The sequence below is a fragment of the Rhinolophus ferrumequinum genome, chromosome 2 (assembly GCF_004115265.2).
Source record: "Rhinolophus ferrumequinum isolate MPI-CBG mRhiFer1 chromosome 2, mRhiFer1_v1.p, whole genome shotgun sequence".
Taxonomy (NCBI): domain Eukaryota; kingdom Metazoa; phylum Chordata; class Mammalia; order Chiroptera; family Rhinolophidae; genus Rhinolophus; species Rhinolophus ferrumequinum.
The window spans coordinates 48,117,928-48,143,962 of NC_046285.1; the positions used below are offsets into that span (position 1 = coordinate 48,117,928).

At 36.4% G+C, this 26,035-nt stretch overlaps 1 protein-coding gene across 1 annotated transcript in view; it reads right to left on the bottom strand.

The window, feature by feature from the left end:
- The window catches only part of HACD2 (3-hydroxyacyl-CoA dehydratase 2), an 88,368-nt gene that overhangs the window by 32,638 nt on the left and 29,695 nt on the right, over positions 1–26,035 (bottom strand). The window contains 1 exon segment of the mRNA XM_033127098.1: positions 1,692–1,780. Within this exon segment, the coding sequence (XP_032982989.1) occupies positions 1,692–1,780 (89 nt within the window).

The following is a 26,035-nucleotide window of genomic DNA, read 5'->3' on the forward strand; positions in this document are numbered from 1 at the left end:
CTTAATGGTCTCCCAGGAAATCCTGGCAAATGTCGCTAACAGTAATGTGGCTAACAAAATTGCTTGACTTGACCTGGGAGCATTTTTGATTTACTTGCTACGCTGTTTGCCAGAAAGGCCAATAAGCAGAGGAGTGGTCCTGAAAAAGAAGAGAGAAGGAGACGCAGAGGCCATGAATAATCTATCAGCTGGTGCATTAGCACCTGGACAGTATCAGCAAAGCGATCACACCCTCCACAGATGACAGCACTCTGTCTTCACTTACCTAACATTTAATTATTCAAAGTACATAATTACCTAGTTAAGAATGTAAATGAGCTACTATTAGAAAGAAATAGGTCACTTGAGACTATTGGGAAGTTAAAACTATGAGTTGTTTTAAAAAGGAAAAGGAAATACTGTGTACATGAAAGTAAGGGAGGAAGAAATATAGGTTAAAATGATGACTTGTAGAAAGAACCTTGAAATGAATGAAGAGGTCACATAGTGTAACGAAAGTAACTTCTCCGTACTCCATAAACAAAAGTGAGAACAAAGGGCAATATGGTATACTAGGATTTACTTGCCCACTTTTTAAAAACTTTTTCTTTTTTTAAGAAATGTGATCACTCTAAAAGAAGCATGTGATTATTTTACATTCTTCCTGCATAGAAAGTTCAGACATCTTCAAGGAAAGAGCTTAAAAAAAAGCCTGTGCATCTGCAACTTCCATATGAATGTAACAAAAATAATAGCTTAATCAACTTTGGTTAAAAACTCATCAGCTATGTGCATTTTCCTGTATACATATCATATGACAATAGAAAGTTTCAAAACTTCATTAATTGAAATACAAATGAAACTGTCAACATAAATGCCGAAAAGACAGAATGTTTTGACAGATTTTGGAAGAACAGAAGACACAGAAAACACCAGAATAATGCCAATGGATAAGTGCATTTCATGAGCCCCAAAGAATCCAATAATGATGGTGATAGGTTATGGGGACTGGAAAACTGAGAAATGAATCCTTGTGGTGGCTACAGATATTTTACCTCAAGGTGACATTAGCCAGAAATAAATGACTTTTAAAAAGCAAAAAACATACAGGAAAACAACGCCCTTCTCCAACCAGAAAACGAAAGCTTAGCTGTGAATTCACACTCATGGCAATGATGGCTTTCTTCCCCCAGTTCTTATAAGGAGTATCCCTGGGTCTGCCTGCGTATGGACTACCCAGGCTCCCAGATCCTCCAGACTCAGCACATTTGGGAATTCCATTAACCCTGCTGGGCTGGGTAGAAACAAGTTTGTTTCTCCTGGTCCTCTAAAAATTGGACTGTTCTGGGAACTAATTAAAGTCCCCCATTCGCAAAATGGTCCCACTATAAGGATGCAGTTGTCCAGTTTAGTGTGGGATACAAACAAGATACCAGAAAAAAATAACTGAGTTGCAGACCACATCCATGCCATCCAAATCTCCAGGGGAACTGAGATCGCAGGACTTCTCATTTAATCAGTCATGTCTTCAACAACACTACCATGTTTGGGATATGTTTCCCCCAATAACCCAATTCCTACGGTAAATATAAATTTTATCTGGGCTATATTAATGTGACATGGAGTTCCATCTTTAGCTATAACACATGAGAAAGAAAAGTTGACTAGCATTTGTTGGTGCTGATATTATTTTAGTCTATACAAACACTTACCTCTTTGACACTATGTGTTACTGCCCATATTAGAAAAACTCTTGACATCACCTGGAAAGAAGTCAGGACAACAGAAGATGGAACAATTCCTGAAAGAAATTTTAGGATGATAAATGAATCTAATATACTGTTTCAGCATGAAATACATTTTCTAACATGCAATTTTTAATGTTTAGACACAAAACCATATTGAGCAACTGAAAGTTATCTATATTGCTATACAGACTACGTTTTTTGATACAGTAAATATTAAAAACTTCTTCCTCCCTCAAAACAATAATACTGTCAATGGCAATAACGAACCATGGAATGTAGGTACACTTCTTAACTAAACCTTTCAAAAATCACTGACTAAGTAAAATGTTTTTACACTTCTCATACAGGTAGAGAAAACAAAACCACTGCTTAACCTTTACAATTAGACACTGAAGTTCATTTTATAATATGGGTTTTCAGAAATGAATAGGCACCTATAGAAGGGAAATCAACTGGATATATGTCTAATGAATGTTGGAAGTGGAAGCTCCTGTATACCAGACTTGATATACTTATCTAACGGTTAAGTTTATATCTTAGAATCCACATGAAGATTTTTGCCAATAAACATAGCAAAATCAAAGTTTATTATATTTGTAAACCACTTCTTCTTACCTTGTTCATTACAGTAAACATTGGTACAATTATCCTCCCAATGTCCTCAAGTTACAACACTGGAAGCGTCTCCAATTATTTCATATAATCATCAAGTTCTGCTAAGTTTACATTTCTTTGGCCTTTCCTTTCAGTTCCTACAACTACACTCTTCCTAGAGACCAGATGCCACCACCATTATATAAAATCCTTGCCTCCTTTAGGTCATCCTACACCCAACAATAAGCCGTGATCTGTAAACATCATTTTCTCTTTGTAACTTTACACTGGCAAAAGACTGTTACTAAAATAAAACCTGAAAACAGAATTATGGGTATTCGATCCAGCAGCTCCTCCCCCCCATTTCTCTCTGGCCTTACTGCTGCTGGCAACTAGACTTACCAACTTCCTGGACCTCTCAGATTGCACGTGGACCCCTGCACACCTGCCAGGAACCTCTCATCATAGTCGCAGATCCTTCTTCCACTTTAAAACTAATACCATTTTCAATACACTCACTGGACTATCCCAGACCAATTTTTATTCTTCCAAGCCCTCAAGAATGCACTCACGGGGGTGGCCAGTTACTCAGTTGGTTGGAGCGTGGTGCTAATAACACTAAGGTTGCTGGTTCGATCCCCACATGGGCCACTGAGAGCTGTGCCCTCCTTAAAAAAAAGTACTTTTGGGGGTTACCGGTTAGCTCAGTTGGTTAGAGCGGGGTGCTAATAACACCTAGGTTGCCGGTGTTATCAAGAAAAGAAAAAAGAATTGCACTCAGAGTTCTAAACATTTATAGTTGGACAAACTACAACTTGCCAAAAGACCATGTACAAATCAGACAGAGATAAATAGCCTCTACAGGTTTGGCTATAAAAGGTAATCACTTTGTATCTCATTAAGAAAAAGAGATGCTCTATCCTGTTAGAATGAGTTTCTTAAAGAAGATTTGAGCTTCACGAGGGGATGGTTTTGTTCCCAAAAGCAAGTAACATGGGCATGTCAAGCAATGCTTAGCATATAAAGATGCTCAGTAAATCTATGTAGAATGAATGAAAGACAAATATAAATGGACATATAGGTCAATGAAATAGAGTTGCAAGCCAGAATATACTCTCACGTTTATAGTTACATGATTTTCAACAAGGGTGCTAAGACAATTCAATGGAAAAATACCTGTCTTTTCAACAAATGGTGCTGAGACAATTGGATAGCCACATGCAAAAGAATGGAGTTAGAACACTTCCTCACACCATATACAAAAATTAACTCAAAATGGATGAAAGTCCTAAATGTAAGAGTTAAAACTATAAAATTCTTGGAAGAAAACATAGATGTAAATCTTTGTGACCTTGGATTAGGCAATGGTTTATTAGATGTGATACTAAAAGCACAAGAAAATATAAATAAACTGGACTTCATCAAAATTAAACTTATGTGCTTCAAAGGACACCATCAAGAAAGTGAAAAGACAACCAACATAAGGAGAAAATATCTGCTAATCATATACAATAAAGAACTTATGTCCAAAATATATAAAGAATACTTACAAGTTAACAAGCAAAAAGACAAATAACCCAATTTAAAAATGGGCAAAGGATTTGAACAGAGATTTCAAAAGATTCCAGAAAAGATAGGCAAATGGTCAAAAAGCTCATGAAAAGATGCTCAACATCAATGAGTCATCAGGGAAATGCAAATCAAAACCTTAACAATACATCCTTCACAACCATTGGATGGCTATAATCAAAATCAATAACAACTGCTAATGAGGATGTGATGGTACTGGAACCCTCATACACTGCTGATGGGATTTTAAAATGGTGCAGCCTCTCTGGAAAAATCTGGCAGTGCCTCAAAATGTTAAGTACAGAATTACCATATGATCCAGCAATTCTACTCCTAGATATATACAGAGGGTGTCAAAAAAATGTATACACATTTTAAGAAAGGAAAATACTTAAAATTGTAATACTCAATATATACCGATAACAAAAGATGAATACAAGTCACGTTTGACCTCTGCATTTACAAGAGGTGCTCAAAGCGGTTACCATCAGTATCCATACACTTGATTACGGCGAACTACTGCTTGAGCAACATTGACCAAAGTGTCCACTTGTGTACATTTTTTTGGCATTCCCGGTATATATCTACCGTGTTTCCCCGAAAATAAGACCTGGTCAGACAATCAGCTCTAATGCATCTTTTGGAGCAAAACTTAATATAAGACCCAGTTATATTATGTTAGATAAAACCCGGTCTTATACTAATTTTTGCTCCAAAAGATGCATTAGAGCTGATTGTCCAGCCAGGTCTTATTTTCGGGGAAACACGGTATATCTATCTCCAAGAGAAATGAAAACATATGTCACACAAAAACTTGTACGTGAACGTTCATAGTGGTATTCATATTACCCAAAAGAGAAATACAAAATGTCCAACTGACTGGATAAATAAAATGTGGTGTTATCGACACAAGGGAACACTAGAAATAAAGTAAAAAGTAATGGAAAATAAATCAAAAGAAATGAAGTACTGATACATACTACTGTATTGATGAACCCTGAAAATATTATGCTGAGTAAAGAAGCCAGGGACAAAAGACCACAAGCTGCATGATTCAATTTAAAAGTCCATACCAGGCAAACTATCGAGACAGAAAGTAATTACCTGGGGCTGGGAGGTTAGAAGAGAAGCTAGGACTGACTGCTAATGGGTATGGAGTTTCTTGTAATAGAGGCACAGCCTTTATAGTAACTGAATATTTGGGATTTTAGACACCCTCATCCAGGAGCACTTTTTTCTGCTGCCCGCATCAGAATGCTTGGTAAGTTTGGATATTAACCCCTTAAACAGAAGGATGTGGGAGGATCTGAGGAATGAATATCGCAATTTGGCTGAACACAGGTTTCTTCTCTAACCATAAAGCTCCTTTTTCTAGGGAGATTTATATACCTCTAATTTTCAAAAGTGCTAAACAAAAATAAGATTGTTTTTCTTAAAAATAAGTGTTAGTAACCAAAAACAAAGATTTCCTCTTTTGGTTGGTATTTCTCACCAGTCTTTTCTATGTACATTTTTATTTTTCACCCATCCTCTCACCCCCTCCTCTCTGGCAACCATTAGTTTGTTGTTTCTATGAGTCTGTGTGTGTTTGTTCATTTTTTTTTCAATTCCACCTACAAGTGAAATCATGTGGTATTTGTCTTTCTCTGACTTATTTTGCTTAGCATAATAGCCTCTAGGACTATCCATGTCACAAATGGCAAGATTTCACTCGTTTTTACTGATGAGTAATATTCCATTATATACATGTACTACATCTTCTTTATCCATTCATCTATCGATGAACTCCTAGGTTGCTTCCATATCTTGGCTATTGTAAATAATGCCATAATCTTTTTGAATTAATATTTTCACTTTCTTTGGAATAAATACCCAGAAGTTGAATTACTGGGTTGTATGGTAGTTCTATTTTTAATTTTTCAAAGAATCTCCATACTGTTTTCTATACTGGCTGCACCAATTTACAATCCTACCAACAGTACACAAGGGTTCTTTTTTCCACAACCTTTATTTATTGACTTTTTGACAAGTCATTCTGACAGGTGTGAAGTAGTATCTCATTGTGGTTTTGATTTGCATCTCCCTGATTATTAGTGATATTGAGCATCTTTTCATGTCTATTGGCCGTCTGTATGTCTTCTCTGCAGAAATATTTATGCCTTCTGCCCATTTTTTAACTGGACTGTTTGTTTTTCTGACGTTGAGTTGTATGAGTTCCTTAGTTTGGATATTAACCCCTTAAAGGATGTATCATTTGCGAATATCTTCTCCCATGTAGTAGGTTGTCTTTTTGTTGGTTTCTTTTGCTGTGCAGAGCTTTTTAGTTTGATGTAGTCCCATTTGTTTATTTTTGCTTTTGTTTCCCTTGCCCAAAGAGACGTATCCAGAAAGATATTATTAAAACTGACATCAGAGTTTACTACCTGTATTTTCTTCTACAACTTATTATGGTGTGAGGTCTTATACTTAAGTCTTTAATCCATTTGAGTTTATTTTTGTATATGGTATAAGAGAGTGATCCAGTTTCTGGTTTTTTTGCATGTATTTGTCCAGTTTTTCCAGTACCACTTATTGAAGACACTCATTTCCCCATTGTATATTCTTGCTTTCTTTGTCATAGATTAATTGACCATACAAGTGCGGGTTTATTTCTGGGCTCTCTGTTCTGTTCTGTTGATCTGTGTCTGTTTCTGTGCCAGTACCACACTGTGTTACTTATTATAGCCTTGTAGTATAGTTTGAAATCAGGGAGTGTGATATACCTCTTTGTTTTTTCTCAAGATTGCTTTGTATATTCAGGGTCTTCCGTGGTTCCATATAATTTTTAGGATTATTCTAGTTCTGAGAAGAATACCATTGGTATTTTGATAAGGATTGCTCTGAATCTGTAGATTACTCTGGGCAGTAGGGACATTTTAATGATATTAATCCTTTAGTACATTTTTAAATACAGTTCAACTTCTATTGTTTAAACTCTTTGTATTTTGCTTTTCTTGCTTAACATTTTAAAGAAATTTTCTACCTTAAAACATAGTCTTCAAAATATTTTAACTTGAGCCACAATATTCCTTTGAGTGGAAAATAGTTATCTACCTAGTCTCCTTCTGAGAGACATTTAATTTGCTCCAATTTCTGGATACTATAAATGAAGTAATGAAGTATTAGAAATAACACTTTTTGTGAGGCTTAGGTTTTTTTTTAAAGGATGATTTCCTTGGGACAGTTCCAAGAAGTAGATACTAGGACAAATGACATGAATGCCTTGAAGGCTCCTGATATACTCATATGTTGCCAAACTGCTTTCCAGAAAGTTTGTATCAACATACACTCCTACCAGCAGTATATAAGCCTGCTGCTTTAGTACATCCTCCACGGTAAATTTTAATCTTAATAAGTTAGGGAATAAGAAGCCAGTAAATTTACATTTTAATAAGTTAGAGAATAAAAAGCCGATGAAAGCTTTCTAATTTGATGCAGATGCAGAGATGCTGCTGGCTGTGCCTGCAGGTGCTCCTGTGTTCCCCATCCAGGGAACCTACCTAGTTAGGCCACTGAGTTTTCCTGAAATGATGCCATTCATATCAACTCTCACTTAGTTTCTATGGCTATGAACCTACCCAGTAAACAGCAGCTCAGACCCTAACCAGACAAAATGCTCAAAATGCTCGCTCTACTGGACCAATCAAAAGGCCAGCAGAAAAAACGGACCTTTATATAAGCAAGACCATCTGAAGGCCAGGAACTCCAAGTTTATCCTTGGAGTCAAGCCAGACAGCAAAAGAAGGCCACCTAGACGGACCATATTACTTTAGCTCTGAGCAGAACCGACGTCACTGACTTTGGTTTATTGTTATTATCAGGTACATTTCATTTACTGTTAAAAAAACTTATTACCTTATTTGCTGTCGAAATGGTATGGAGTATAATATCCGACCTATCACTGAATGCTTGTTATATAAAAAGCCCCAAGTGGGAAATCTGTTTTAGAATTTAATGCTAAGAAATATTTATTCTTTTCCAATGAAAGGAATTATGTAACTCAGTTGTCCTTTTCAACTTGGTAGTCAGAAAGTTTCAATCCAAATGTGAACCATAGTAAATTATTGTATTTTGTGTATGTTACCACAAATCCTTGTGAAATGAAGAGTATAGATCGATAAGACACATCAGATCCTCTTTCTTCTCTAGACTTCTTGCAGTCAATTCTACTGTTTGCACTTATTATGCCAGTTTACCCCTTATTTGAACACAATGACATTGCATGTTAAAACTACATAAACTGCAGATTTTTTGTTGTTTATTACTTAAATGGGTGATTTTCAGATGACAGAAAGAGATTCTGCAATCTTATCAGTAAGCTATCACTAGATCAAAAGTCATTCAAAAGAGATTCACTAGGCATCTATTATTTAGTAATTTAATTCAAAAATATGTTTGAAGTACCTGCTTTGTGCCGGGTATTATTCTCCATCCTGGGGATACGACAGTGTCCCTGCCCTCATGAACTTACTCTCAGAGTGTAAATGATTTGCTTTAGGATCGTTCTTATTTTTAGGACTTTTTCTTGAAGGTGATTCGATGTTACTAAACATTTGTACACAGGGAATGGCATAATTGCTTCTTGGTTTCAGAAAGGTATCTGCCAGCATTGTAAATCTTTGGCAAAGGAAGGTTATAACTTGAGAAATAATTATGAGAATTTATGTTGAAAGGGCAATGAACTTTTGAAGCAAAACATAAGCAGATAAAAGAAATATAGGCATGTGTGGGTGAGGGAAGCTGTACAAAGGGGATCTGGCAATCGGTTTCTCATTTCCCCAGAAGCAGGGTGTTCTGAGGACTCCCAAAACAGCTGAGCCCTGCAAAGCTGGGCAGCATTGGAAATCCAGTCTGCCCAGTGCAGCCCTCAGATGGGCCAGGTTAGTGGGCTTGGGAGATTGGCTACCTGTGACAAAGACCAGGCTGCAAGTTAGGTAGGGCGAGGCAACACAGGTTGGAGCCGAGTAGGACAGTGTTCTGATGGAGCCCATAACTAGGGAAGGAGCCAACCATTAAGGCATACATGGGTAATGGAGACTTGACCAAAGCAAGGCAGGAGACAAAAAACTGGTGCCAGAAATTAAGCTAAATGATGGCAAGTGAAATCAGAATCTCCCTACCCAAATACCAGATGCACTGAAATAAAAGTAACAACATTCAATAACAACAAAAATCACGAGCAGCAACCAAACAGGAATGGGGTACAAATTTATGCCATACATTTCTTTAAAGTGTTAACTGAGAAAGGAAAGACGACTGCATACCTCCTACTCTGTCCCCACCCCCCAAAAGTGATGTGGGTGAATCAATAAAATCCTGAGAATTTTCACTAACAGGCTCAGATTTGGAGAGAAACATACATTTCTGACGGCAGTGGAAATGAGGCTGGAAAATGATGGGGACGTGGGGGGAGGTGACTAACTGGGAGCCACCTCATCGATGCCAAGCCTTTCGGGACCCACAGTGCGTTGCAGTGCTGGTACCAAGTTCCCTGTAGGAATGGGATATTATTTCTATAGGGTTGAGGAATCCAGGATGGAGCAATTAAATCTCAGAAAAGAAGGAAGAGTGCCTGTGTTTTAAATAAGTAACTCATTCACATTGTTTAAAATTTAAAAAGTATAAAAAGGTATTCAGAGAAGTCTCCCTCCCAATCCCATCCTACTACCACTCAGGTGCCTTTCCCACAGGTAACCAATTATTAATTCCTGTCTATCATTCCAGAGATATATTTTAGGTATGTAATAACAAATATGTAAGTGAATGTATATAGATACATTTACACATTTTTAAAAAAACATTTTTACACAGTGGGAGCATTTTTTGCACCTTGTTCCACAGCCTGCTTTTCTTTCATTAAAAAAATATCCTGAAGATCCTTCCGTATCAACACATATATTCATTGTTTTAATTACTGAGGCTTTATATTTTGATATCTATACACTCTCTGAAGCCCTACACTCCCATCCTCAGTGTACAGAAAAATATATAAAACAGGAAACTCCAATCCTAAAACTGTAGCTCAGAGAGGAAAACAATTAAATCTTAAATATTGTGGAAATGCAGTTAGGAAGAATTCAGTAACATCTATATCAGAACAAATAAAATGGCTTGACAAAGCTGCTCACACTTTAGCAAGATGAAAAGGAATGGCAACCATACAAACATAATGCAAGACAGAAAAACAAAAATAAAGCATGCACTGCATCTAAGAGAAAAGTCAAAGACTAAAGCAACTGGAAGGAAGATAATAATTATGGAAAACAAAGACAGTCCAATACAGGGATAATTGTTATCCCCAAAGTAGAGAACCCAATAGATGGAATAGAAAATGTACTCAACGGTATAATCCAAGAAATGAAAGAACTAATTTGTACTGAAAGAATACATTGTATTCCAGAAAACGACAACTGATAGTGAATGAGTAAAGCTGAGAAATATTTTGGTTACAAAAATAATACTTCATGGATCCAGACAAAAAAAGCAAGTTACCTACAAAGTGGTAAGAAAATCAGCCTGGCTTCAGATTTCTCCACAGCAACATCCAATGTCAGAAGACAATGAAGCAACACTACAAAGGTCTGAGGGAAAGAAAGTATGTTCAAGAATATTATACCCAGCCAAGATGTCATTCTAGTGTAATGGCAAAAGGTAAACATCACTAAATATGAAAGAATTTGTCACATAATCCCTATACGACCAACCTTCTTGAAATACACATGCTCTCAGAAATTCAGACAAACAAGAGATAAATCAAAATAAAAAACTCAAGAATGGAGAAGTTATGGTAAGAGGGCCCGCAGTAGGCAACAAATCCATTCAAATATAACATTAAGATTTAACAATTATGGTAGTCATGGTCATAGAACATAGTGTAAATGCTTATAAACCACAATAATAATTAATGATTTAAAAATGGGAGTCAGGGAAGAGATGTAAGGAGAAGTGCCAATACTAATTTCCTTTACAGAATTAAAGATATTGCCTAAAACTGATATATAGCTAAACATAATTCTAAACCAGCAAAAATAATTCTAATCTAAAAATTTCAAAATCTTTCTGTTCAACTTAAGGGAATTTTTGGTACATAATATATATCTCATGTTAAAAAAGTTTTATAATTAATTTATTTTTGATAAACAATGATTTTAATGAAAAATAGCATTTATAGTATGAGCAATAGATCTTGATTCTTCCATCCATATACTTTTCCTTCCTTATATTAATATAGATGTGAAAGGAATACTCTGAATGATGTTTATCTAATATCAATGTGGATTAATTCTACTGGTAGAATTTGGAATCATTTAAAAACTTTACTATTTGTACTTTTCCACATTGCTTGAACTCCTTATAAAAAAATGTGAATTATAATTTCTAAATTAATACAAATAATTATTCTTAAGAAGAAATTAAACATTTGGAACCAGCAAAAATTCTGAAATTGAACTAATTGCAGTTCTAAACAGGAATTTTCTTAAATATTTTCTTTTAGAATACAAGCTAATCTCAAGGAAACAGAAAATATTTCTGGCCAAAATGAGAAGAGTTGGAGTATGGGATTCAAGGAATAAAATGACCGACTTAAAAAAAGGAAGGAAGGAAGGAAGGAAGGAAGGAAGGAAGGAAGGAAGGAAGGAAGGAAGGAAGGAAGGAAGGAAAGAAGGAAAGAAAAAGGAGGGAGGAAAGAGGGAGGAAAAAAAGACAGACAGAAGAGCAATTCTCTTTTCTTGTTTTTTTCCAGAACATAGAAAATTGAACACGCCTCTTCAGGTTGCAGCACCTGACATGCCCCTCCACCCCCTGCCAAGAAAAAAAATTTTCAATATATTTTACATAACCACACTTACTTTACTGAACTCTGACAAAATAAATTTGTGTCCTACACTGAAATCAATAGCAAAATTATGGCATTTATACGGTAAGTTCTTATACTTATCTGAGGTTGGCATTTCTAAAAGATGTACTAAACTGTAAGAGGACATTGTATTTTCTTTGTGCTAAAAGAATAGTGTTACTAAGTGCATTCATGCTTTTTTTTTTAACCTAGTTGAAATGGATATAAAGGGAGAAACACAAGAAATCAAGTACAATGATCCTTCATGTGTCTAGCATTGGGAAGAAACATGCACTTGGAATGAAGTCTTTACCTTCATGTGACAAAACTTTAAATACAGAGGTGCTTCTCAAACTGGGGCATGCAAACCCCAAAGATGTGCATCAAGGACCAATCCAGTGATGTCCTGCTAGCAGTCAACTCACTCAAACTCAAGTGTATAAACACAGCCAAAATAAAATAAGACAGAAAAATAATAGTGTGGGCAACTCCACCCAGCACTTCAGGGTGAATGTACGCACCAGTGGGAGTGGTGATCTTAGGTCTCCTGGCCGTTCACCACACTGACTGTGATTTTTACTCTTCAAAGATAATATAATATTCACTCAACATATGAGTAGGCCCTAAATGCAAGCCAACTATTTCATCTGGTATTCAAATGAAGGAAGAGTAAATAAACACTTTCAACACTGGAGGGAAAAGTGGCTGTGCTGAACTTACCGAGAGTCAACACTAAGTTGTATCATGTTATATGAACAATCTAAGGTATTTTTCATTGGAATTTTACCCTACACAAGCAATCCTACTTGCCACAGGACTTATACATAGTGCATGTTCGTGGATTTTCCCTGAAACTTTTTGGGAAAATCCATTTTTACATTAAAACATTAAAAAAGGGGACTTCAAAAATGTTTCACATTATGGCTGGCCTTTACTCTCAACCCCCTGGGGTGAAACCACACTTCTTTATAGACATTAGGGGAACTTGAAAAAAGCTGGAAAAACACTGCAATACATAATAAAAATATAAGGTAGGAACTAGGCATAGGGAAAGTAAAGGTAGAAAGAAAATCTTGAAACCATGGGAGAAATTAATACCTAAATACCGTGTTTCCCCGAAAATAAAACCTAACCAGAAAATAAGCCCTAGCTGATTTTTCAGGATGACATCCCCTGAACATAAGCCCTAATGTGTCTTTTGGAGCAAAAATTAATATAAGAACTGGCCTTATTTTCGGGAAGACATGGGAGATGCACAGAAAGCCTGTGCAATGGTTTGGGGCAGACCACAAACTTGGCCCTGAGCTTGTTAATGACCAATATGAGAGAAAACAATACTATTGTATAATTCAGTGTACATGAAATATACAGAGCCGGTGTTTGGTTTTTTGAGCCATGTCTCTCTATATATATTGGGTGGCTTTGACTATTGTAGTAGTGTCTGGTTTACTAGATGTCCTTTATACAATTTTCTTGTTTGGTTGGTTTGTTTTTTACTGTTTCCTCTGTTTCAGATGGCCAGCTGTCAAAGTGTCTGCCACTAACAGCTTGCTCTTAAACTTAATTGAGGTTCTTACATGTGAAAGTAACAATAAACTGGCTTCAATGGAGGGCCCACAGGCCTCTGCAGGGAACAGGCTTTTTGAGGGCTTCATCAAATATCCAACGGCTTTTAGTTTGTTTGTTTACTTTTGGGGCCTCCACTTTTTAAAAATAAAGTTACTGAAAGTCTAATTTCTGAATGGGAGCAAAATATAGACATGAAAAAAATGACGTATTTCCAACCTTTCTGAAGATAACATAAAAGGGCGTCGCATTTTGAAAAAGACGAAAGCATAAAAATATTAGAAACTATTCTCTAAGGACAAGAGTCAATTATAAGTCCTGGAAACTCACTCAAATCTGTGTATTACACTTAGCATTCCAACAGCAAATTCCCAACAGATTATTTTTATTGTTCCCAGACCTCCAGGTGTTTTAGTCCAGGACTCTAATTGCAGCCTTGCAATATGGATGATTCAATATATATTTCACCAGCAAGACTACATCATAAACTTTTCTTAAGGAAAAAAAAAAGATTTAGTAAAACTGTAAGGACCAAATAAAATTGATAGTTGAACTCAAATTTATAGTCACTTTTTGCTAACTTATGTTAACAATCTATTACGTTGGTGCAAAAGTAATTGTGATTTTTGCAATTATTTTTAACCTTTTAACCGCAATTATTTTTGCACCAACCTAATGTAAGTACCCTGGATACTGGATAAAAAAACATTAGTATCTCTATTTTAAAACCTTATTAAATTTTCCCTCAATATACTTCTGAAAATTCTTTTCTGTAAAACTTTTTCAAAAGGCTGAACACGATCTAATGGTCACTTACTTGAAATAACTTAAGATCTAATAATGTAAGGCTGAGAGAGTAGTCATTCTCCATGACTTGAAAATAAAAAACAACAATCACAGGATTTCACTGGAGCAAACCAAAAAACGCACTTTACCAAACCATCTTCTTTCTCAGAGCTCTACCAAACGATGTGGGCAGGGAAGGAAAATTGAAGATGAAGTTTAACTTGACCAGAAGGTTGTGAAAGGTTCCCTTGGTAAAAATTCTTTATTTAAAAGAGCAGGAACTGCAAGGGCTATTTAAGTATGGTGATCTTTACCTAAGAGAATCTTGGCTGTCAGAGTTAGAAAGGATCTGACAGGTCACCTTCAACCCAATACTTGATAGATGAGGAAAGTGAAGTCTGGATAGGTAAAGTGACTTGCCAAGCTTACACAGATAGTTGAATACAACAAATTAATATTTATGTTTAAAAGTTGGTGGTCTCTCAAAGAAGGTTAAATATTGGTCAATACATAACTAAAACAGAATTAAATTATTTGCAACCAAAATGATGAAAGTTAACATTCAAAATACATAAAGAACACAAATGTTTTGTTTTTTAAAAAAATCAAGACCTTAAAAAAAAAAAAATCAAGACCTTAACAGGCAAATAAGCAAAGGGCATAGATAATTCATATAAAAATGAACTTAATTCATAAACAAACATATGGAATTATATTCAATTTCATAATTAGCAAAAATGCAATAAAACAAGAGCACCTATGATTTGATGATTAACTGAATATAAAAAATTAATCATAATACCCAAATGTTGGCATTATGTTTAAAAACACCATACTCATATTTTGCAAATGGGCACAATCATTTTGCGATTAAATTGGCAATATTTTTAAGAGTTAAAAGAATATTCATACTCTTTAAATTAGTAATTACATGTGAAAGGTACACAAAGGGCATAAACCAAAGCCTAAAAAGTCTACCAACAGAGATATTGATTGAAAATTATTAACAATATTTTTAAATGGGAACAATCTAAACATTCTCCACTAAGGAAGGCATGACTTTACATCTGATTCAATGAGATATTTTATATCAATTTAAAAATATCAGTGAATACAAAATGGGTCTGAAACATCTTATCATGTTAGACAGCAAGGAAATTCTCAAAGATGACTGGGGTCCTGTCAAAAAGGACTTTGAAGACAACCTAAAGATGCTCCCACTGACCAAAGATGGCCAATTTGAGCATTAAAAAGAAGAGCTACAATGGACTGAATCACATCAAATACATTAAAATTCATGATGTTCATGATAAGATAAGAAGCAAAAATCTTCACTGTCCCCCCTTTGACGTGATCTGATTTTTGTTGTTTTGGGGGAGGGAGAACGGGAGAAAGAGAGGGAGAGAGGGAGAGAGCGCGCGCGGAGCACGAGTGCCAGAGTAAGCACGCAGTGTCTATCCGTATCAGTACCTGCTGAATTAGGAAAATCTTGTTTTTGGTTTTGTATGAGAAGATGAGTATTATAAAGTTAACATGAAATACTAGCCCTCACTTTGATTTAAATTATAATCATGTTATAATGTTAACAGTTCTCAGAATTGGATTTTTTCCTTCAAAACTGAAACCATTTTTTCCGTTTGGATTTAATGAAGTATTATTAGCTGAAGCCCGTTTGACATGGTGAGAGATGTCAGACTGATGAGAAGCACTGCTGCCTGAGTTAACAGCACATGCTGAACCTTTTTAAAGCACAGTAAAAAAATATTTTATACAGGGAAAAACACCTACAAACGTTTACTGGTCTTCTTTAGAGGATTCTGGGAAACCAATACATTATTCTGAAACCTCGTAAATAGAGAGAAAGAATCAAAGAAAAGTATATATGTATAGTTACGTCATAAGAAACCAGGGAAAACAGTTAGGCTCTGGGAAAAGGGGAAAGGAATAAGACAGCTGGAGAACCAGGGTGAGAAAGAGCTTTTGCTGTGTACCTTTATATATTTTGAATTTTATAACTTGGGAATGAATTACCTATTCGAAAAATGAACTCATTTGAGTATCACTATAGAGATTATGTAACAAAATGGAAAAATAATTAAAGGAAACAACTTAGAAATCAAATGATAGCCACTCTGATTATAACAATGTAAAAACTGCATATGCATATAGACCAGACCTGGAAGAAAACAGAAAAACAAAACCGTTGACTAGAACTGCAGAACTTGGGGACATTCTTTCCTTTTCATTAAATGAATTCCACTGTTATATTTATAATGTTATTTGTCCAATAAATAATGTTAAAGTGGTGTAAAAAGGAAAACATAGTATTTTCACTTTCTCTGTTACCCAGACTTGTAGGAAAGCCTAACTACTGAACCTTGAGCCAGTAATCAAGGCACCGAAAACCATTTGGGGGTAACTTGACTCTTATTGTAGGCAAGAGATCTAAGAAGGATAAAAGAAAGGGTCTATTGAGGACTGTTCATAAAATAGATGTTAAAAATACAATGACTTTGCCCAGCTCTATTCCATCCCTGCACTAATTGCGGGGGTGGAGGCGGCGGTGGCACTCACTGAGTAGGAGGCCAGCAGAACATGGAAAGAGCCTGTCGACAGCGCATAAGACACACACTGAAAACACTGCTCGCAGGAGGAGTGAAGCTTGTCAAAGAACTGCAGAGGCTGGGAAAGTGAAGAGAAGAAAAAGAGCAATTATAACCTGAACCTAACAATTCCTCAGCTAAATTTAACTAGAGAGGTGGAATATATCTGCAGCTTGAAAATGACAGACAAATGAATGCTCAGGTACAAAAAGACCCAAACCTACAGAGAACTTTAAATGGTCATTATAAAAAAAAATTCGATTTTCATATCAATTCTCCGCTATTATATTATTCTGATTTCAATTGTGAGCCCCCAAAATAAATAAACGGACTCAAGGAAGAATAAGGAAATCCTAGGCTCAGAGCAAAAACTTTTATTTCTTGTTAGAAGATAAATCAAAATCAGTAAGAATTTATTGTCAAACTTTTCCAGAGATACTACTTTAAAAATTTTCAGCTATGAATATTGAAAACTAAATAGTAACTTTTATTTACCTTTTGAAGGCTGAAATGGAGTTATTCATCCAAAGTTTTCCAAAACTGTTATGTCAAGCAGTATGTCAGTTAATATACTTATTCATGCTGAACTATGTTCAAAATAATTCCAAAATATATTACCTAAATTCTAAAATACATTGTCCCAAAATACAAATACTTTGTATGCATAGAAATGTATACCAAAACGGTAACAATAATTATTTCTGGGTAGTTAGATTACTGTCTTTTTTATGTCTTTCAGTAACAGCTGAATTTTTTTTACAATATGCATGTGTTACTTTTACACAGAAATAAGGTTACTTTAGAAAATAAGGTCTTTTCACTTAAAAAAATTACCACAGCTTTATTTACCAGCTACCATATTACAAATTCTGTTAAAAATGGGTACAATTTCAATCAAAATAATACATAATTGTTTTCACACACAGCTGATTTACAATCATTTTAGCAAAAAAAAAATCACATGTAATCAGAAATCTACAGTGCAAACAGCTTTTGTAAGAGTTTATTTATTCAAGTACTCTCTATTCTAAGGAAGACTTTGCTGGGAGGAGAGGATCATGTACAAGGTCATTAGTGAGATTTATGACCATGCATATTACCTAACGACACTCCAATTTACAATCATGTGTATTACTCAAGGGTAAACCAATAGATGTTTTTGCTTCTCAAATCCAACTTAAAAAATATAAAGCAGATTATTCACATCAAGTACTATAATATCACCATATTCTGTTGCAAGTGGATGGACTCATGGATTGCTCTATTGGAGGGAGACTTCAGCAACCATCGAAACCCTTTGGCAGCCACTACTAGTTCCTCATTCACTGTGCATTCTCCCTCTCTTCCTCGATAACAGAGCACTTATCTGGGGTAGCAGTATACCCTGCTAAAATACTAGCTACCTTGGAATCCCTTAGAACTGCAGGAAGCCATGTGGCACAGTTCTGACTAATGAAAAAATAAACTGAAATGTTCTGGGAAGCCTTGCTGTGCTGTCACTTTCTGCCTGGAATGTGATATGGCACTACATAACTCATCATAGCCGTCTTATAGCTATGGGACCACATGCACCAAGACAGAAGTCACATGGTAGAACAGAAAGACAGACTTCTTGTTATATGGGGAAAAAAACAAACCCTATTTGGTTAAAGCACAGCAGTCAGAATTCTGGCATGTATACCCAAATGCAATCTTACTTATATACTCTTTCTATCACAGTTGAGAAAATAACCCAAATCTGAAAGGAATTTGGGTGAACTTGAGGTCAAAGTATATCAGAGTGCAGGACTAGGTAACACTTTTTAAAAGAAGCTATTTCAATTATACTTTGCAGCCACGAAGACCAATAACATCAATAAAGAAAGAAGATGGTGGAAATTTGATGGAACAATTCCTTCTGGTTAACAATTTTCTGAATCATCTATGAAACAGTTCATATCTCAAAAAAAATAAAAGAAAAGAAATGACTAGTATTTTATGTCCACAAAAAAAAAAAAGCTTTATTTTGCAATTTTGACATGTGGTATTCATGAATGTCTTTTAAAAACATCTTTTTGAAGACAAGAATGTGGCTCTCAATGCCAGGTCAAGATCTACTGGATATAAATGCAGTATTTACTGGGGTATTTAACTTCCCTAAATAGTTGCTTGCCCTTTAATAAATCATTTTTCTTTAAAACTGTTAAGTTTGTGATTGCCCCACACACACTATTTAAAAAAAAAAAAAACTCCAGCCATAAGTATCATACTCTCATCAAGCAAATCCACCACAGATCTGAGATGAAACATTGTATGAAAGGAGATAAATTCCAGACAGCTAGGAAATATGTATTTTAATTGACTCTTCACAGTAGATAAAACGCTATGAAGGATCACTTTGCTTTGAACTCCAAAGAAATTTAATAAATATTTATGGGCTGAATATGTGAACGAATGCTAAGAATAACGAACAGAGACATCACACATCCCAGAGCAGGTTCCTGTAAAGTTAGGAGAAAGCCCTTTCTAAGTTAAGTTTCAGAGTGGAGAGGGATACACTTTCTTCATGGTGTGTCATGAAACGAAAGCCCTCAAAGTCTACCCTACTACAGGTCTACCCTACCACACTGAGAGCCTCCAGTTCACTTTGCTCCTCCCACGTATCCATGTATTCCTGAAGGACTTGCCAAGGTGACCAGAAACTCTATATATTAGGTGGTATCTGTTAGACCAAGCAGTTCTTTAGCGCGCACACACACACACACACACACACACACACACACACACACACACAAGGGGAGAAACAAATTAGGCTATATTGCTGCTCAAACTACAAAAATACTATAGTCTATTACTAATTGAGAACATTCTATGAATGAGCCACAGTTCTACATCCTTTACTTATATTAACTCATTTACTTCTCACACACCACTCCTATGAGGTAGGTGCTATTACTTTCCTCCTTGTATAGATGAGGGAACTGAGGTCCAGAGAAGGTAAATAACTTGTGCTAAATTACACAATGTGTAACTGTTAGAAAACCAGAATCAAACCCAGGCAGTCAGCCTTCAGAGTCCATGTTCTTAACTACTAAGCTATACTACCTCCAACCATAGGAAGCAGATAATCAGGCAAAACAAGCCTGTGATCATTTCAAACTATGCCCACAAATTCTTAATACTCCTCCCTTCAAGAGGTAGAGCCTAATTCTCCTCTCCTTGACTGTGGGATGGACTTAGTGACTTGCTTCGAACAAACAGAAAAAAGTAGAAGTAATGGTGTGTGAACATTAAGACTAGATCATAAAACGTACTGTGACTTCCTTCTTGCCGTCTCCCTTGATTATTCATTCACTCTGGGAGAAGCCAGCTGTCATGTCATGAGGGAACATTCCAGCACTCCTTTATGAAGACCAACTGGTGAGGTACTGAGGCCTCCTGCCAACAGCCACCGTGAGTGAGTCATCTGGAAAGCAGAGCCTCCCACTCTCAGTCAAGTCTTCAACTGACTGCAGTACTGGCTGACATTTGATATAATTACCAGAGAAACTGAGCCAGAACCACCCAGCTAAGCTGCTCCTGACTTCCTGACCTACAGAAAACTATGAGACAGGAAATGTTGTTGTTTTAAGCCACTCAATTTTAGGGTAATTTTTAATGTATCAACAGATTACTATAGAACCTTTCATCAGACACCACATTTTCAATAAAGTAAAATTATATTTAGGTAAGCTATAAACTGCATAATTACTAATTGATTTGAGTGTCTGTTCATTCCTAGAAGCAATAACCATTTTGATCACTGCAGAAGGGCAAACAACATATCCATTAATGTCCCTTCAAAAGATAATGAGTTGAATTGATTATCAGTTCTGAGATTCTACCCTATTCAATCAAAAATTAAACATCTATTAGACATACTCATTTATATGTATAAATATTATTCCTGCCTTAAGTTGTCACAAAACCTTTGCTTTCTTTTTATAGGTCAATAAAAAAACCAACATATTCCAGCTCCATAAGATCTATCTATAAGAACCAATTTGTCTGTTTGATTCCTGACAGTCTATTCAAGTGTGCTAATCTGCCATTTTATGTATAGATCCTTGATTCCTTTCTGAGCAGCTGTCATTAACAGAACAACTAGGAGTTCAAAACACTCTTTATTCAACTCAACTGCCTCCTGGAATTATTAGTCATGCTTCTCAAGGCTACAACTGTGATAGAAGCTAAAGATGAACCAAATCTCAAGAAGGCTGTGAAAAAGAACCACTATTAAAACCACCAAGATTAGCCAATGCTTACTCACTGATATTCCTTTAAAGCCCCTAATTCCTGATCCCTTTCTCAGGTTTGAGGCTTTCTAGAGGTGTTTCCTGCACCAAAGTTTTAACTGTTTATAGCTTCAAGGCACTCCAGAGCCGTCCTTTGGGAACCCAGGTATATAGGTCTACCTCTCGGTACAGAAGGGAAAGGGGGAAAACAGTGAACTGGCTTCTAGTCTAGAAGTATTTGATACTTTTTGTTCACTCCATCTCCTCTGCCCCATGCTTCACAAATGGTACTCTGGCCTCAAGCTGGCCTGAAGCAAAATCAAATTCTCTAAAGGAAGAGAAGAGAAGGGGCATGACCAAGACTCAGGAGAGTCTGAGAACAGAGAATGCACAGGGAACAAATGGGGAAGGAAGTGGAAGAGAAGAAATGAAGAAAATGAGCAAAAATTAAGAGGTAGGAAAAATAAACGGGAGGAAGAAAAGGCAGGAAGGAAGGAAAGAGAGAGGGTAGAGATATTTTAGAGTAGGGCATGAGAGCAAACAGAGAAGATAAAAACACAGAGAGGCAGTTCCCTGAAGGGGAGAAGGAGGGAGAAAGAGAGAGAGGAGCAGAGGGAAAATGATGAAGAGACAAAGTGAAGAGTCAGCACTTTATGGCCAAGTTTCTCTTAGGTAACTAGTGGAAACTGGTAATGCCACAAACAGATGCAAAGAATATAGTAGAAAGAGCAGGTCTGGGGAAAAATGATGAGTTAAGTTTTGTACATGTTAACTTTGTGGTGTTTGCAGAGAAACCAACCAGAGACGTCCAACTGGGCAGCTGGGATGAAAACTCAGGAGATAGATGTGGCCCAGAAGTGAATATGTGGGAGCAACTGACGTCAGAGACAGTATGGTGAGGTCACGTGGAGATTTTATAAGAGAAGAAAAAGAAATTTAAGGGCCACAGCTGAGGGAACACCAACATTTAAGAGACATGCGGAGAAAGAAAAGCCCATGAAAGAATCTAAGGACAAGTGCAGGTAGCCTAAGGTGTAGGCAGAGTTAGGAGAGAGACTGGGCAGGTGGAAGAGTGAATAAATAGTCCCACCTTAGGGGCAACAAGGGAAGCGCTCTCCGCAGAGAAAGCCAGGTTTCCATTAAGGTAAGAAATCTGAGGAAATATTCTGTGAAAACAGAGGTGAGTCTGTTCTCAGTGGAAAAGGGTTCCAAAGAGCACTGTCACCTCTCCTTCTGTGCTCCTATACTTTGAACTTGTCCTTTGGTCCAACTTTTTGTCACTTCATGTCTGTGACCTTGATAGAAAGCACGACTGAGTCTGCTGATATTTGTATTCTCAGTGCTTAGTCAGTACAGTGCAGTGCCTGCCACCCAGCAAAAACTCAATAAACATTTGGAGGTTCTCTGAAGGGCACCTGGGAAAGTATGCATTAGTAAATGCCTTAAAATTTGATATTACCTTTGACCTACTTCTAAGAATTTATCCATTAGAGACTAACTACAGCTGTGCAAAGATTTAGCTATAGGCATAGTTATAACCTGAATATTTTAAAACTACCTACATATTAAAAAATAAATCACTGGTTAAATCTCACAATATATCTATGTAACTGGATACCATACATCCTCCAAAAATCTATAAAGATCAACAATAACACATAAAGCCATCCGAAACCTACACACTAAGCACAACTAAAAAAACAGACATCTATACGCTCAAATCATCTGTAAGTAGAAAAATAAACATCAAATTCCTGCGAAACTAATAGCTCAATAGATTGAGCTCCTATTGTAAACCTCTGTGGAAAGTGAGGAATTTAGAAAAAAGACATGGATAAGAGAAGAAGAGAGGGCCTAAATGTTAGCTAAGATCACCCCTGAAAGGGCAGTCCATCCTAAGTACAAAAGCGCTAAAAAAATACCTTGTCACCCAGAGCATTAACTACAGGGAAGGGATTTCAGTCTGTCGGGACTCAAGTGGCAATCTCAAAAAGGCATTTTTCTGGGGAAGAAAGAGATGCTTTCTGGTGACTGAATATTGAAAGAAAAGAGACAGGAGGAAATTTAGACTCCTGCAACACAAATGAGAGCTAAAACAATCGACAGACATACAATATCTATCCCCACTGAACTTCTCAAACAAAAAGCCATCCATTGAAGAGACCAAACTACATTTACAGATAAAGTGTTCTCAAGCTAGAATTCTATAAACCAATTCAAACTTCTAACCCGATCCAAAAAATAGATGAAAGCAATTCACAACTATACAAAATTACTATCAGAAAAAAAGAGAATCAACTATTTCAGCTAATAAAAATATACTCCAGAAAACAATCACAAAGAAAACTTTAACACAAGGCTCCAAACTGAATTAAATATACTTAAATAAGTGTTTAGGAATATAAAAAATTATTTTAAGCAAAAGTTCAAAAACACAGAACAGAAATGGACAAAACCAGGCAGAAGTAAAAAAATTAGTTGAACTCAGGGTAAAAAAGGAAGAGAAAGACAAAATCGTACCTGAAATGAAGACTAAATTTCAAGGTAATCAAGGGAGAATAGATTCAAATGAAAATTTAATACGGTCATTGAAGAAAGAGCCAAACAACCAAGAGAATTAAAATTCACATATACACACTGTATATATATACACACATACACATATATACATACATATATGTGTACATGTGTATGTATATGTACATATATACATTAATACACATAAATATATATACATACAAACAAACAAATAAATAAAAGGGATCAGAGAAAATGTGGTTGAAAGAGAAAAAAGGCAAAGAAGATCCAACATACATATATTTGGAGTCTGAGAAAATGAAAAACAGATTAATGAAACAGAACTAAAATTTAAAACTATAATCCTATAAAACTTTCCATAAATAAAAAAAGGCCTAAATCCATACATGGAAAGGGCACATTAAATACCTAGGGAAATTGCCCTACAATGGTCAACTCTAAGGCATATCCTAGTACAACTATTAGACTTTAAATATAAAGGAAAAAAATTTTTAAGTGATGTCAGAAAGATGGAAAAATAGAATTATTCAGTGCTCATTCCCTCACAGAAACATCAATTTGAACAACTATAATGCACAAAAGTAACTTCACAAGAGCTAAGGATTCCAGGTGAGAGATTACAGTGCCGGGGTAAAGCACAGAAATAAGAAAACACTCATTGAAGAGAGCAGAACAGTTTCACATCACCTATGTGACCCAGACCTCAAGCCTGGGCAGTGCAACACATAAAGAGATACCCTTCGCATGTGGAGAGGATAGTGAAGTAACAACCGAACTTCACCATACACCCCAGCACCAGGCCTGTGCCTGTGACTTCATGATCCAGGTCTGCCCGAGTGCCAGACCAGGCTCTGTAGCCTATGGCTGCAGTAGCTGCAAGGTCCAGGCTGACCCCAGTAACCTAGGCTCTAGAACTAGCCGGCAAGCTTCCATGGTTGCAAGCTCCAGGCCAGCTTCTATAGACCTAGGACCAACGCCCATTCCCATGGATCCATGTTCCAGGCCCATCCCAGTGCCAAGCTGGCCCCTGTAGACTACGCTTCAGGCCTACCCAATGCCAGACAGGCCTCTGAAGTCCCAGCCTCCAGGCTGGCCCCCTTGCGCCCAGGTTCCAGGCTTGACCCTGCTGTCTCAGGCACCAAGCCCACCCCTATGGTCCCAGGATTCAGACCCTCTCCAATGGATTAAGGCACCAGGTCAGCCTGCCTGAGGACTCCAGCAGTAGTCAGCTGGACTCCATCATATGGCCTGCCCAGAATCTCTGGCCAAGCTGACTGTTGAAAGGCTTTCTCTGCTGAAGCTGGTGTGCAAAGAGTGAACGAGGTGCCTACTTCTTCAAATGTGTAGCCCATCAGGGCAAGGCCACAATAATCATGGATAATCAGGGAAACATGATACTACCAAAGGAACAAAATAAAGTACCAGTAATTGGCCCTAAAGAAATGAAAATCTATAAACTGCTTGACAAAGAATTCAAAATAATTGTCTTATAGAAGCTCAGTGAACTACAAGAGAACAGAGAGATAACATGAAATCAGGGAAACAGCAAACGAACAAAATGAGAAATTCAATAAAAAAACAGACACCATAAAAAAAACACCGAACAGAAATTCTGGAGCTGAAAAAAAAAATGATTGAACTGAAAAATTCCATAGAGAACTACAATAACCGACTCAATCAAGCAGAAGAAAGAATCAGTGAACTTGAAGACAGGTCATCTGAAATTACCCAGTCAGAGGAACAAAATGAAAACAGAATTTAAAGGAATGAATTTAAAAGAATTTAAAAGAAGCAAGCAAACGGGACACCATCAATTTAACTGATATACACATTATGGGAGTCCCAAAGGAGCTAGAAAAAAAAGAGGACAAAAAGATTATTTGAAGAAACAATGACAAGAAACCTTCCCTAATCTGGAGAGGGAAATGAACATCCAGTTCCTGAAGACCAAAGAATCCCAGTGAGATTAAATTCACTGAGATATATAACAATCAAACTCTCAAAAGTTAAAGACAAAGAGAATTTTGAAGCAGCAAGAGCAAAACAACTTAGCATGTACAAGGGAATCCCCATAAGACTAGCAGTGGATTTCTCAGTAGAACCCATGCAAGCCAGGAGACAGCAGGATGATACATTCCAAGTGCTGAAAGAAGAAAGTGCCAAGCAAGAATATTATACAAGGCAAGGCTGTCCTTCAGAAATGAAGGTTAAAATAAGATTTTCCTTGATGAACAAAAAATGTGGGGTTCACTACCACTAGTCCTGCCTTATGAGAAATATTAAAGGGATTACTTCAGGTTGAAATGAAAGGACACTAACAACAGGAAACATGAAAGTATAAAACTCACAGTAAAGGTAAGAATACAGTCAAATTCAGAATACTCTAGTATTGTAATGGTGGTACATGAATAACTTTAACCTCTAGTATAAAAAAGACAAAATGTACTAAAAATAACTATAGCTACAATAATTTTTAAAGGATACAAAATATATAATATATAAAATATGTAAATTGCAGCATCA